Source organism: Boeremia exigua (genome assembly GCF_020726555.1).
Source record: "Boeremia exigua strain MPI-SDFR-AT-0100 chromosome Unknown C7974scaffold_14, whole genome shotgun sequence".
Lineage (NCBI taxonomy): Eukaryota > Fungi > Ascomycota > Dothideomycetes > Pleosporales > Didymellaceae > Boeremia > Boeremia exigua.
In genome coordinates this window covers 1059071-1074828 of record NW_025763531.1, presented here as the reverse complement: position 1 = coordinate 1074828, position 15758 = coordinate 1059071, and the positions used below count along the sequence as shown (strand labels likewise).

General features: G+C 53.4%; 1 protein-coding gene across 1 annotated transcript in view; it reads left to right on the top strand.

Annotated features, from left to right (window-relative positions):
• Positions 1-15758, top strand: part of C7974DRAFT_368991 (non-ribosomal peptide synthetase) — a gene marked incomplete at its 5' end in the record, with an annotated part of 39323 nt that overhangs the window by 9677 nt on the left and 13888 nt on the right. Inside the window, 2 exons of the mRNA XM_046139926.1 lie at positions 5-11011; positions 12242-15460. Coding sequence (XP_045991878.1) covers positions 5-11011; positions 12242-15460 — 14226 coding nt within the window. The remainder of the gene's footprint in view (positions 1-4; positions 11012-12241; positions 15461-15758) is intronic.

The following is a 15758-nucleotide window of genomic DNA, read 5'->3' as shown; positions in this document are numbered from 1 at the left end:
ACAGCTTGGTGAGGAGGCAGGCTTCTGTGTGGAGCTCAGCTGGGCTCGACAGCGATCTCATCACGGAGCAATCGACGCAGTCTTTCATCATTACCAGCCCGCTCGAGAAGGAAGCCGTGTTCTGTTTCAGTTCCCGACCGATACGTATCGACGCCAATCCGGCCCGCTTACAAACCGACCCTTGCAGCGACTTCAGAGCCGGCGAATTGAAACACAGGTTAGAGAAAAGCTACGGGCCGTTTTGCCTTCATACATGATTCCATCGCTCATCGTGCTGGTCGACCAAATGCCCCTGAACCCCAACGGCAAAGTGGATAGGAAGGCATTGGAACGACGAGCCCGGGCAGTGCTACGGGTCGAAAAACCAGCTTCCGAACGTGTTGGTGCCCGTAATGAGACCGAGGCTGTGCTTTGTGAGGAGTTTACCGACGTTCTCGGACTTGAGGTTGGTATTACGGATAACTTCTTCGACCTCGGTGGACACTCGCTTATGGCGACCAAACTCGCGGCCCGTATCAGTCGACGCCTTGACGCCCGAGTCTCTGTTAAAGATGTCTTTGATCAGCCTGTCATTGCCGACCTCGCCGCCTCCATTCGCCGTGGTTCGACCCCTCACAATCCTATCACCCCAACCGAGTACTCTGGTCCAGTAGAGCAATCGTTTGCTCAGGGCCGTCTCTGGTTCTTAGACCAGTTGAATCTCGGTGCATCTTTATATCTCATGCCTCTTGCGTTGCGTTTGCGTGGACCTCTCCGCATCGATGCTCTCACAGCTGCGCTCTTCGCATTGGAACAGCGACACGAGACTCTCCGAACCGTCTTCAAGGAGCAAGATGGCGTAGGCATCCAAATCATTCAACCTAGCCACAAGAAGAAACTCAGAGTCATTGATGTACCTGCGGGCGACTTTTCTGAGGCGCTACATCACGAACGCACTGCCCCATTTGATCTCGCATCAGAGCCGGGCTTCAGAGTCGCCCTTCTTCAGCTTGAGCCTTCTGATCATGTGCTGTCTATCGTCATGCACCATATCATCTACGACGGCTGGTCTATCGACATTTTGTGTCAAGAACTGGGCCAGTTCTACGCTGCTGCAATCCAGGGCCAAGATCCATTGGGACAAGTGAGCCCGCTCCCAATTCAATACCGTGACTTCTCTGTCTGGCAGAAGCAACCTGAGCAGGTCGCCGAGCATGAGCGGCAGCTTGCGTACTGGGTCGATCAGTTGGCCGATAGTGCTCCCGCTGAGTTCCTTGCCGATCTCCCACGCCCACCCGTCTTGTCTGGTGATGCCGGACTGGTCCACCTCACTATCGAAGGCCCCATCTATGACCGCCTGAGAGCCTTCTGTCGAGTGCACCAGACGACAACTTTTGCAGTGCTACTAGCAGCCTTCCGCGCAACGCACTATCGTCTTACAGGTGCCGAAGATGCTACTGTTGGCACACCAATCGCCAACCGTAACCGGCCAGAGCTTGAAAACTTGGTCGGATTCTTCGTTAATACTCAGTGTATGAGAATTAGTGTTGGAGCTGATGACACGTTTGAGCAGCTAGTGCGCCAGGTTCGATCTACAGCAACGGCTGCCTTTACAAACCAAGACGTTCCTTTTGAACGCATCGTGTCAACACTCCTGCCGGGCTCTCGCGATACCGCCCGCAACCCACTGGCACAGCTCATGTTCGCTGTCCATTCTCTCAAGGACCTTGGCAAAATTCAGTTCGAGGGCCTCGTGGGCGAGACGATTCCCACGGCTTCTTTCACTCGATTCGACGTCGAGTTCCATTTGTTCCAGGAAGTCGGTCGTCTCAGCGGAAATGTGCTCTTCTCGACTGATCTATTCGAGCCGGAGACTATCCAGGGCATGGTCTCTGTGTTCATGGAGATCTTGCGCAGAGTTCTTGACCAGCCTCAGATCCCCATTGCCGTCCTGCCGCTCACAGACGGCCTCACGGAGCTTCGCAACAGAGGCCTGCTTGAAATTGAGCAGCCTCAATATCCCCGCGACTCGAGCGTCATTGACGTGTTCCGCGCTCAGGTCGTTGCTTGCCCAGATGCAATCGCTGTGAAAGATTCGACGTCGCAGCTCACCTACGCCCAACTTGATAAGCAGTCCGATGAGGTGGCTGTATGGCTACATCAACGAAATTTGCCAGCAGAATCCCTGGTTGCCGTGCTAGCACCCAGATCATGCCAGACTATCATTACCTTCTTCGGTATTTTGAAGGCTAATCTAGCCTATCTTCCACTCGATATTAACGTCCCGGCAGCCCGTATTCAGGCAATCTTATCGTCCGTTGCAGGGAAGAAAATCCTCCTACTTGGTTCTGATCAGTCTCAGCCGGAAATTCGGCTTGATGACGTCGAATTCGTACGAATCAATGAAACGATGGACCACAACATGGCGAAGGATAATACTACCCACTCTGAACCCTCAGCTACAAGCCTTGCTTATGTTATCTTCACTTCCGGATCCACTGGCCAGCCGAAGGGCGTCAAGGTGGAACACCGCGGTATTGTTCGCCTCGTCAAGAACAGCAACGTGGTAGCAAAGATGCCAGAGGCGGCATGTGTTGCACACCTTTCAAATCTCGCGTTTGACGCCGCGACATGGGAAATCTACGCTGCGCTCTTGAACGGTGGCTCGCTCATCTGTATCGACTACTTCACCACGCTAGACAGCAAGGTCCTCGAGGCCGTTTTCGAGCGAGAACAGATCCGTGCAGCCATGTTCCCACCGGCGCTTCTGAAACAATGCCTACTCAATATCCCCACGACCATCAGCGCGCTAGATGTTATCCTCGCTGCTGGTGACCGATTTGATAGGCGCGACGCTATTGCGGCGCAGGCGCTTGTTGGAGGTGGTGTATACAATGCCTACGGTCCTACGGAAAATACCACGCTTAGCACAATATACAACGTTGTGGATAGCGATACTAACGTCAACGGTATTCCAATCGGACTTCCTGTCAGCAACTCTGGCGTGTATATCATGGATCTCAACCAGCAGCTTGTCCCGTTGGGCGTCATGGGAGAGCTTGTTGTGGTTGGCGATGGTGTAGCCCGAGGTTACACTGATCCAGCTCTTGATGTTGATCGTTTCATCAAGGTTGAAATCGATGGCCAGATGGTACGAGCCTACCGCACTGGTGACCGTGTTCGACACCGACCCAAGGACGGTCAGATTGAGTTCTTTGGCCGAATGGATCACCAAGTCAAGATCCGAGGACATCGTATCGAATTGGCTGAGGTAGAGCACGTCATCCTCGATAACAGCTTAGTCCAGGACGCTGCAGTCATTGTCCACAAGCAAGCTGACCAGGAGATCGAAATGATCGCATTTGCTGTAGTCCGAGGCGATAACGACAGCAAGCACCCAGAGAAGGATATCCTGGATCGAGTGAAGGTCTTGCTTCCATCATACATGGTACCAGCTCAAATGGTGCTGCTTAACAGCATGCCTCTCAACGCCAACGGCAAGGTCGATCGCAAAGAGCTTGCTAAGAGGGCGGGGACTGTGCCGCGAAGCGAGACGGCATACCTCGCTCCAGAGAGGGTTCCGCCTCGCAATGAAATTGAAACAATTCTTTGCGAAGAATACGCCGAGGTCCTTGGCGTCGAAATTAGTGTCATGGACAACTTTTTCGATCTTGGAGGGCACTCTCTCATGGCGACGAAGCTTGCAGCCCGCGCCGCTCGTCGACTTGATGCAAAGTTGTCTGTTAAGGACATTTTTGATTACCCAATTTTAGCCAACCTTGCAGCAGCGGTTCAACGAGGCTCGACTCCACATAATGCGATCCTCACAACCACATACTCCGGACCAGTTGAACAATCATTCGCCCAGGGGCGCCTATGGTTCTTGGACCAGCTTAATGTTGGCTCGAATTGGTACCTTCAGCCAATTGCCATACGCATACGCGGATCACTCAATATTGACGCGCTCACTACCGCGCTGCATGCCCTAGAGCAACGTCACGAGACGTTGCGCACCACTTTTGAGGAAGAGGACGGCGTTGGTATGCAGGTCGTCCAAGAACATGACCCAATGGAGCTCAGGATAATGGATATTGCCGCCGATTACGACGGCGATTATACAGAAGCGTTGAAGGGAGAGCAGACGACCCCCTTCGATCTACAGTCGGAGCCAGGATGGAGGGTATCGCTGCTCCGTATGAACGACAACGATCATATCTTGTCTCTAGTTCTACATCACATCATCTCCGATGGATGGTCTGTCGACGTTCTACGCCAGGAGTTGAAGCAATTCTATGCCGCTGCACTCCAAGGCCTGGATCCCCTATCAGGGGCTGATCCACTCCCCATCCAGTACCGCGACTTCTCTCTCTGGCAAAAGCAGCCAGAGCAAGTTGCTGAGCACGAACGACAGCTCAAGTACTGGGTTGAGCAGTTGGCTGACAATTCCCCTGCTACGCTTCTTGCGGACCGGCCACGTCCATCTGTGCTGTCCGGGCAGGCCGGCTCGGTCCCGCTCGTTATCGAAGGTCAGGTCTATGAGAAGCTTCAGGCCTTCTGCCGAGCTCATCAAACGACCTCCTTTTCCGTTTTGCTCGCTGCCTTCCGAGCTGCTCACTTCCGCCTGACGGGTGTTGACGACGCGACGATTGGCATACCGATCGCCAATCGTAACCGACCTGAGCTAGAGCACCTGATCGGCTTTTTCGTTAACAGGCAGTGTATGCGGATCACGGTTGAGGAAGATGATACGTTCGAATCTCTGATCCACCAGGTTCACTCAACAGCCACTGCAGCGTATGCTAATCAAGACGTGCCGTTCGAGCGAATCGTATCGTCCCTTCTTTCTGGCTCAAGAGACACATCTCGTAATCCGCTCGTCCAGCTAGTATTTGCCGTTCACTCCCAGAAGAACCTTGGCAAGTTTGAGTTGCAAGACTTGACATCTGAGCCAGTTGCTGGAGCTATCTCTACTCGATTTGACGCGGAATTTCATCTATTCCAGGAAGAAGAGAGGTTGAACGGTGTTGTGTATTACGCAACCGATCTGTTCGATGCCGAGACTATCCAAGGGGTGGTGTCTGTCTTCCAAGAAATCTTACGTCGCGGCCTCAACCAGCCACGAACGCCGATTGCAGCTCTGTCGCTTACTGACGGGCTGAATAATCTTCGCAAGATGGATCTGGTTGACTTCAAGCGGACTGACTATCCCCGCGACTCTAGCATGGTCGACATTTTCCGCGAGCAAGTCGCTACATATCCGGACGTAATTGCTGTCAAGGACTCGACTTTACAGCTGACCTACGCGCAACTTGATCAACAATCCGATGAGATAGCCACCTGGTTGCGAAACCGAAAAATGGCGCCAGAAACTCTGGTGGGTGTCCTCGCTCCGCGATCGTGCCAGACTATCGTAGCCTTCCTTGGTGTCCTCAAGGCGAACCTAGCCTATCTACCTCTCGATGTCAATGCCCCGATGGCCCGCGTTGAGACAATCATGTCTTCTGTGCCAGGGAACAAGCTGCTTCTCCTAGGTTCTGATGTGCCTGCCCTGGAGATCCAGCTGCAGAATGTTGAGTTGGTGCGCATCGAAGACACTCTCGGCCACGCTGCCTCTGCCGGTACGGCGACAACAGAACCCTCTCCAACCAGCCTAGCGTACGTCATATTCACATCTGGATCGACGGGTAAGCCAAAGGGTGTGATGGTCGAGCATCGAAGCGTCATTCGCCTCGTGAGAAAAGAGAGCAATTCCATGTCCAAGATGCCTTCCGGAGCTCGCGTTGCGCACTTGACCAACATCGCCTTCGACGTCTCAGCATGGGAGGTATATGCTACGCTTCTCAACGGAGGGACTCTGGTCTGCGTCGATTATTTCACTTCATTCGATGCTAAAGCCCTCGGTGTGCTGTTCGAGCGGGAGCAGATTACTGCGGCTATGATTACGCCTACGTTACTCAAGCAGTGCATCACTATTGTACCAGAAGCTCTCCGCAAGCTGTCCGCTCTGTACACCGGTGGCGATCGCTTTGATAGGCGCGATGCTATCGCGACAAAAGCGCTTGTCAAGGGCCCAGTTTACAATGCATGGGGCCCTACAGAAACGACAATCGTCAGCACAATCTATGAGCTTGCCGATGACGATCAGTTCACCAATGGTGTGCCTATCGGAAAGGCCGTGAGCAATTCTTGGGCCTACGTCATGGATCTCAATCAACAACTCGTCCCAGTTGGTGTCATGGGAGAAGCTGTCGTTATTGGAGACGGCCTTGCCCGAGGATATACAGATCCCGCCCTGGACTGCAACCGCTTTGTGCACATCACTATCGATGGTAAACGCGTGCGCGCCTATCGAACTGGTGACCGCGCGCGTTATCGACCTAAAGATGGCGAAATCGAATTCTTTGGGCGTATGGACCGACAGCTCAAGATTCGTGGTCATCGTATTGAGCCCGCCGAGATCGAGCATGCCATGCTCGGCCACAATGACATCGTTGATGTGGCCATTGTCACTCGCCATCAAGATAGTGCAGGCTTAGAAATGGTTGCCTTTGTTGCAGCCCACAATAACAAGTCTATCGAACGCAATGAAGCCACCAATCAAGTGGCTGGATGGGGGGACCACTTCGAAACGAGTACATATGCAGAGCTCGACACCCTTGTCCAGTCTGATGTTGGCAAGGACTTTGTCGGCTGGACGAACATGTATGATGGCGGCGCGATCGATCAGGCCGAGATGCAGGAATGGCTTGACGATACCATACAGACGATTGTTGATGGTCAGCCTGCTGGTCATGTCTTTGAGATCGGTACTGGTACCGGTATGATCATGTTTGGTCTCGGGAAAGAGGGACTGCAAAGCTACGTCGGCCTTGAGCCCTCAACCTCGGCCACTGCGTACGTCAACAGGAAGATCAAGACCGTTTCAACGGTAGCTGGCAAAGCCAAGGTATATGTCGGCACTGCAACGGAGGCGGCTCAACTCAAGGGACTCCATCCGGAAGTTGTCGTCATCAATTCTGTGGCTCAATACTTCCCTACGCCAGAGTATCTCCTCGAGGTCGTCGGTGTCCTCACTCAGATACCAGGTGTCAAACGCTTGTTCTTTGGAGACATACGATCCTATGCTACTAACAGGCAATTCCTTGCAGCCCGAGCCCTTCATACGCTAGGGTCCAACGCGAAGAAACATGACATCCGCCGGAAAATGGCTGAGTTGGATGAATTCGAAGAAGAGTTGATTGTCGATCCCTCTTTCTTCACTGGTCTGGTCAGCCGACTGCCAGGCCAGGTCAAGCATGTGGAGATTCTTCCAAAACAAATGATCGCCACAAACGAGCTCAGCGCGTATCGTTATGCAGCCGTTGTTCATCTAGCTCTTCCCGAAGAGCAGCACATAGCGAAAATTGAAAAGGGCGCCTGGGTCGACTTCACAGCCACCAAGATGGATCGAAGCGCTCTTGTTCATCATCTGCAGAGCTCGTCAAAGGCTGAGACTGTAGCTATCAGCAACATTCCATTCAGCAAAACTAATTTCGATTGTCATCTTGTCGCATCTCTGGATGAGGACGAAGAACACTCGCTCGACGGATCCGCCTGGAACAAAAATATTCATTCCAGCGCCGAACAGTGTCCATCGCTGTCCGCAACCGATCTCGTCGAAGTTGCTAAAGAGGTGGGCTTCCGTGTCGAGCTCAGCTGGGCTCGGCAAAAGTCTCAGAACGGTGCACTTGACGCTATCTTCCACCAATACCAATCTCCCAAAGAAGGTAGCCGTGTTCTAATACAGTTCCCGACTGACGACCAGGGTCGATCGATGGAGTCTCTTACGAATCGACCGTTACAGCGAGTTCAGGGCCGCCGGATCGAAACACAGATTCGTGAGCGACTACAGGCTATGCTACCATCATACATGATTCCAGCTCGGATCATGGTGCTAGATAAGATGCCAGTCAATGCCAACGGCAAAGTCGACCGCAAGGAGCTGACGCGCAGAGCGAAGGTGGTCCCAAGAATTGAAACAGCTGCGGAGCGTATTCAACCCCGAAATGAAGTCGAAGCGGTTCTGTGCGAAGAATTCAGTGAAGTCCTCGGCGCCGAAGTTGGTGTCACGGACAACTTCTTCGACCTTGGTGGACACTCCCTCATGGCTACGAAGCTGGCTGCACGTACTGGGCGCCGACTTGACGCAAAGGTGTCTGTCAAAGACGTTTTCGACCACCCAGTTCTAGCGGATCTTGCCGCTGCTATTCAGCGAGGCTCGACTCCCCACTCGGCGATCGTTACCACTGAGTACTCTGGACCTGTAGAGCAGTCATTCGCCCAGGGCCGCCTTTGGTTCCTTGAACAACTCAATCTCAAGGCAACGTGGTATCTCCTACCGCTTGCGGTGCGGATTCGTGGGCCACTCAATATCAAGGCCCTTACCACGGCGTTACATGCGCTAGAGCAGCGACATGAGACTTTAAGAACAACATTCATTGAGCAGGATGGTATGGGCAAGCAAGCCGTTCAGCCATTCCAGCAGAAGGAACTCGAAATCGTCGACATAGCGGCCGACCACCAGGGCGACTACCTTAAAGTGCTACGTGACGAGCAGACTACCATGTTCAATCTAGCAACTCAGCCTGGTTGGAGGGTGACTTTACACAGAGTAGACCAAAACACGCATAATCTTTCCATCGTCATGCACCACATCATTTCGGACGGCTGGTCAGTCGATGTTCTGCGCCACGAGCTGAGGCAGTTCTATGCTGCTGCCCTCCGGGGTCAGGATCCCCTCGCGCATATCAGCCCGCTCCCAATCCAATACCGCGACTTCTCGCTCTGGCAGAAGCAGCCAGACCAGATCATCGAACATGCAAAACAACTTGAGTACTGGACCAAGCAGCTGGCAGACAGCTCCCCAGCTGAGCTCCCAACTGACTTACCTCGCCCGGCCGTACTGTCAGGCAAAGCTGGCGAAATGGCCCTTTCTATCAAGGGCCCGCTATATGAGCGTCTGCAGGCTTTCTGCAAGACTCATCAGACAACTGCCTTCGCCATACTCCTAGCAGCCTTCCGTGCAGCACATTATCGCCTTACAGGAGCCGAAGACGCCACTATCGGCACACCTATCGCCAATCGCAACAGGCCCGAATTAGAGAACCTGATTGGCTTCTTCGTGAATGCTCAGTGTATGCGCATTACTATCGAGGGAGACGACACTTTCGAGAGTCTTATACGTCAGGTCCGAGCCACTGCGACGGCTGCCTTCGCGAATCAAGATGTCCCCTTTGAACGCATCGTGTCTACTATGCAATCTACCTCACGAGACACGTCAAGGAATCCGCTTGTACAGCTCATGTTCGCCCTCCACTCTCAACAGGACCTCGGAAAAATCCAACTAGAAGGCTGCGAAACGGAGCCTATTCCCCGAGCTGTACGCACTCGCTTCGATCTCGAGTTCCATCTCTATCAAGAGCAAGGGAGCCTAGGCGGCATTGTGTACTTTGCTGCCGACTTGTTCGAACCTGAGACTATTCAAGGCTTAGTCTCCGTCTTCCAGGAAATCCTTCGCCGAGGACTCGAGACACCTCGGATGCCAATCAGCGTCCTGCCTCTTGATAACAAGATTCCGGAGCTTCTCGTCGGTATGCTCGATGTCGACACTCCAGAGTATCCTCGCGATTCAAGCGTGGTTGATGTGTTCCGCACCCAAGTTGCTGCCAGCCCGGATGCGATCGCCGCTAAAGATTCAACTTCGCAGCTCACCTACGCTCAGCTTGATGAAGAATCCAACAAAGTGGCTACATGGTTGCGTCAAAGGCAGCTGGCTCCCGAAACGCTGGTAGGCGTCCTTGCGCCTAGATCGTGTCCAACAATCGTTACATTCTTCGGTATCCTCAAGGCCAACCTGGCATATCTCCCGCTAGACGTCAACGTCCCATCTGCTCGTATCGAGGCGATCCTCTCGGCAGTCCCCGGCCATAAGTTGGTCCTCCTTGGTGCTGACGTCCCCGATCCAGAGGCTCCACTTGTCAACGTGGAGCTGGTGCGGATCAACGACATCTTACGCCAAAGCATTCACGCTTCGAATGCAGGGCCTCCAGCAAAATACCCCTCAGCAACCAGTCTTGCCTACGTCATGTTTACATCTGGATCTACAGGCAAGCCCAAGGGTGTCATGGTTGAGCATCGAAGCATTATACGCTTGGTAAAGGAAACCAACCTAGTCCCAGCAGCAAAGGCAGTTTCCTCAGTAGCTCACATCTCCAATCTTGCTTTCGATGCTGCAACTTGGGAGATATACGCTGCGCTCCTAAATGGCGGAACTACCGTTTGCATTGATCACATCACTGTGTTGGATCCTGCTAAATTAGCTCTCGTCTTCTCAAGCGAGAAGATCAAAGCTGCGTTCTTCTCAACTGCTTTGCTCAAGCAGCGGCTCTACGAAGAGCCATCTACCATCACTGGACTCGAGCTTTTATATGCAGGCGGAGAGAGAATGAGGCCTCAAGACGCTCTTAAGACGCGAGAACTAGTTCTTGGTAGCTTCTGCCACGTCTATGGGCCGACAGAGAATACAACATTCAGCACTGTCTATCCTATGGGGGTAGAAGAACGCTGCGTCAACGGACTACCTATCGGCCGCGCAGTCAGCCATTCAGGCGCAGTGATCATGGATGTTAATCAGCGCCTCGTGCCGTTAGGGGTGATAGGCGAGCTTGTCGTCACAGGAGACGGTCTCGCCCGTGGATACACCGACCCCGCTCTGAATCGTGATCGCTTCGTGGAGGTCAATATCCACGGTCGGGTCCTGAGGGCATATCGCACAGGCGATCAAGCCCGCTATCGACCCAAAGATGGCCAGATTGAGTTCTGCGGGCGTATAGACAGACAGCTGAAAATTCGAGGCCATCGTATCGAGCCGGCTGAAGTCGAGCACGCCATACTTGGCCACGACGATATCCGAAACGCAGTTGTGGTTACTCGACAGCAGGAAGGCCAAGATCTGGAAATGGTCGCTTTCGTCTCTGCTCCCAACGATCAAACCGTAGAACGCGACGAAGCTAGGAATCAAGTTAAGGACTGGGGGGCTCAATTCGAGAGCAACGTTTACGCTGAGATCGAGGAGATCGACTCCTCTGCCGTTGGCAATGACTTCATGGGCTGGACGTCCATGTACGACGGTACTGCGATCGATAAAGCAGAGATGCAGGAGTGGCTCGACGATACTATGCGGACAATACTTGATGGCCGACAAGCCGGCCGCGTTCTCGAAATCGGCACTGGCACAGGCATGGTGTTGTTCAATCTAGGTGACGGACTCCATGACTACGTTGGTCTTGAACCTTCTAGCTCAGCCGCTGCTTTCGTTAATCGCAGGATTCAGACACTTCCAGCTTTTGCTGGTAAAGCTGAGGTTCACGTGGGTACAGCGACAGATATAAGCCAACTTCAAGATCTCCGCCCGGAAGTAGTGGTTATCAACTCGGTGGCTCAGTACTTCCCGTCGCCTGAGTACTTGTCTAAGGTTTTGTACGCACTGGCCCGTATTCCAGGAGTCAGGCGTCTCTTTTTCGGCGATATGCGATCTTTCGCTACCAACAGGCAGTTCCTTGCAGCTCGCGCCTTGCACAATCTAGGTAGCAAGGCTACTAAGAGCGCCATTCGAAGCAAGATGACGGAACTCGAAAACTACGAGGAAGAACTGCTCGTTGACCCGACCTTCTTCACCAACCTAGCGACCGAGCTTCCAGAGGTTGAGCACGTCGAGATCTTGCCAAAGCGAATGATGGCCACCAACGAACTTAGCGCATACCGATACGCGGCAGTTGTTCACATTCGAGACCCAGCAAGGCAGGCGCAGACGGTGCACACCATTGATCCCACCGCTTGGATCGATTTTAGCGCATCTCAAATGAATCGCACTGCTCTTGCCAACCTCTTGCAAAACTCAGCAGATGCTGCAGGTATTGCTGTTAGCAACATCGCGTACAGCAAGACGATCTTGGCGCGCCACATTGTTCAGTCGCTTGATGACGATCTCACAGACAGCGATGATCCACAAGATAAGCTTGAAGGAGCTGCTTGGATGTCTGCTATCCGGTCCAATATCAAAACCTGTGCATCGCTGTCCGCCTTCGACCTTGCGCAGCTTGCCCAGGAGACAGGCTTCCGTGTGGAGCTTAGTTGGGCAAGGCAACGAACCCATCACGGAGCTTTAGACGCTGTTTTCCATCACTACAAGCCTAACCAGGATGGTGGTCGTGTCCTGGTGCAGTTCCCGACTGATAATCGACCTCGTCTATCAGGACAACTCACAAACCAACCGCTGCAGCGGCTACAGAGTCGACGATTGGAGACCCAGATTCGAGACCAGCTCAGCGCTGTACTTGCATCTTACATGATCCCGTCGCTTATCGTGATGGTCGATGAGATGCCCTTGAATGCCAATGGCAAGGTAGACAGGAAAGCCCTAGAGCGAAGGGCTGGCATGGTTCAGAAAGTTGAAAAGCCAGCTTTTGAGCGACTCGGTGCACGTAACGAGATCGAAGCCGCGCTGTGCGAAGTATTCGTAGATCTACTCGGCACTGAGGTCAGCATTACTGACAACTTCTTTAACCTTGGCGGTCATTCGCTCATGGCCACAAAATTGGCTGCTCGAATTAGCAGACGCCTTGACGCACGCATCTCTGTCAAGGATGTCTTTGACTACCCTGTTCTCGCCGACCTTGCGGGCGCCGTTCAGCGAGGCTCAACTCCACACAACCCAATCGTCGCAACGCCCTACTCAGGGCCCGTCGACCAGTCCTTTGCTCAGGGCCGCCTGTGGTTCTTGGACCAGCTTAACGCCGGTTCGCTGTGGTACATCCAGCCAATCGCCGTACGCGTACGCGGTTCGCTCAATATTGGTGCGCTGACCACAGCACTCAATGCGCTTGAGCAGCGCCACGAACCGTTGCGCACGACTTTCGAAGAGCACGACGGCGTTGGTGTGCAAGTCATTCAACCGCACCAGCCGAAGAAGCTTAGAATTGTCGATACGGTGGCTGACTATCAGGGTGACTTCATCAGGGCTCTACGGAAGGAGCAGCAGACTCTATTCAATCTCGCGACCGAGCCAGGCTGGAGAGTGTCTCTGCTACGCATTGGGGAGGACGACAACATTCTCTCCATCGTCATGCACCACATTATTTCAGACGGTTGGTCTGTTGACATCTTGCGTCAAGATCTAAAACTATTCTACGCCGCCGCTCTCAAGGGCCAGGAGCCGCAAGTAGACGCGCTCCCAATCCAGTATCGTGACTTTGCTTTCTGGCAGAAACAGCCGGAGCAGGTAGCCGAGCACCAGCGACAACTCGACTACTGGATTGAGCAATTGAAGGACAGCACGCCTGCCGAGCTTATCACCGATTTCCCGCGGCCAGAGGTGCTGTCTGGCACTGCTGGCATCGTACAGCTTGCCGTGGACGGCCAAGTCTACGAGCGTCTCCGGGCTTTCTGCAGAATTCATCAAACAACGTCCTTCGCGGTACTTCTCGCAGCCTTTAGGGCTGCCCATTACCGTCTAACAGGCACCGAGGACGCGACAATCGGTTCTCCCATCGCCAACCGGAATCGGCCCGAACTGGAGAGCCTGATTGGCTTCTTCGTCAATACCCAGTGTATGCGCATTATAGTCGGAGGGGACGACACATTCGAACGATTGGTACAGCAGGTCCGATCAACGACAACAGCTGCATTTGCTAACCAGGACGTTCCCTTCGAACGAATCGTTTCATCCGTCCAGTCAACCTCAAGAGATGCCTCCCGAAACCCTTTGGTGCAGCTCATGTTTGCACTTCATTCACAGCAGGGTATCGGCCTGATTGAACTCGAAGGTGTTGAGACGGAGCCAATCGCAAGAGATGTATCGACGCGCTTCGACATTGAGTTCCATCTTTACCAGAAGGAAGAGAGCTTGCACGGTATTGTCCACTTTGCTGCCGACTTGTTCGAACCTGAGACTATTCAAGGCTTAGTCTCCGTCTTCCAGGAAATCCTTCGCCGAGGACTCGAGACACCTCGGATGCCAATCAGCGTCCTGCCTCTTGATAACAAGATTCCGGAGCTTCTCGTCGGTATGCTCGATGTCGACACTCCAGAGTATCCTCGCGATTCAAGCGTGGTTGATGTGTTCCGCACCCAAGTTGCTGCCAGCCCGGATGCGATCGCCGCTAAAGATTCAACTTCGCAGCTCACCTACGCTCAGCTTGATGAAGAATCCAACAAAGTGGCTACATGGTTGCGTCAAAGGCAGCTGGCTCCCGAAACGCTGGTAGGCGTCCTTGCGCCTAGATCGTGTCCAACAATCGTTACATTCTTCGGTATCCTCAAGGCCAACCTGGCATATCTCCCGCTAGACGTCAACGTCCCATCTGCTCGTATCGAGGCGATCCTCTCGGCAGTCCCCGGCCATAAGTTGGTCCTCCTTGGTGCTGACGTCCCCGATCCAGAGGCTCCACTTGTCAACGTGGAGCTGGTGCGGATCAACGACATCTTACGCCAAAGCATTCACGCTTCGAATGCAGGGCCTCCAGCAAAATACCCCTCAGCAACCAGTCTTGCCTACGTCATGTTTACATCTGGATCTACAGGCAAGCCCAAGGGTGTCATGGTTGAGCATCGAAGCATTATACGCTTGGTAAAGGAAACCAACCTAGTCCCAGCAGCAAAGGCAGTTTCCTCAGTAGCTCACATCTCCAATCTTGCTTTCGATGCTGCAACTTGGGAGATATACGCTGCGCTCCTAAATGGCGGAACTACCGTTTGCATTGATCACATCACTGTGTTGGATCCTGCTAAATTAGCTCTCGTCTTCTCAAGCGAGAAGATCAAAGCTGCGTTCTTCTCAACTGCTTTGCTCAAGCAGCGGCTCTACGAAGAGCCATCTACCATCACTGGACTCGAGCTTTTATATGCAGGCGGAGAGAGAATGAGGCCTCAAGACGCTCTTAAGACGCGAGAACTAGTTCTTGGTAGCTTCTGCCACGTCTATGGGCCGACAGAGAATACAACATTCAGCACTGTCTATCCTATGGGGGTAGAAGAACGCTGCGTCAACGGACTACCTATCGGCCGCGCAGTCAGCCATTCAGGCGCAGTGATCATGGATGTTAATCAGCGCCTCGTGCCGTTAGGGGTGATAGGCGAGCTTGTCGTCACAGGAGACGGTCTCGCCCGTGGATACACCGACCCCGCTCTGAATCGTGATCGCTTCGTGGAGGTCAATATCCACGGTCGGGTCCTGAGGGCATATCGCACAGGCGATCAAGCCCGCTATCGACCCAAAGATGGCCAGATTGAGTTCTGCGGGCGTATAGACAGACAGCTGAAAATTCGAGGCCATCGTATCGAGCCGGCTGAAGTCGAGCACGCCATACTTGGCCACGACGATATCCGAAACGCAGTTGTGGTTACTCGACAGCAGGAAGGCCAAGATCTGGAAATGGTCGCTTTCGTCTCTGCTCCCAACGATCAAACCGTAGAACGCGACGAAGCTAGGAATCAAGTTAAGGACTGGGGGGCTCAATTCGAGAGCAACGTTTACGCTGAGATCGAGGAGATCGACTCCTCTGCCGTTGGCAATGACTTCATGGGCTGGACGTCCATGTACGACGGTACTGCGATCGATAAAGCAGAGATGCAGGAGTGGCTCGACGATACTATGAGAACCCTCCATGACGGCCGAGAGCCTGGCCACGTCCTCGAAGTTGGCACAGGCACGGGCATGATCCTATTCAATCTCGGCAAGGGCC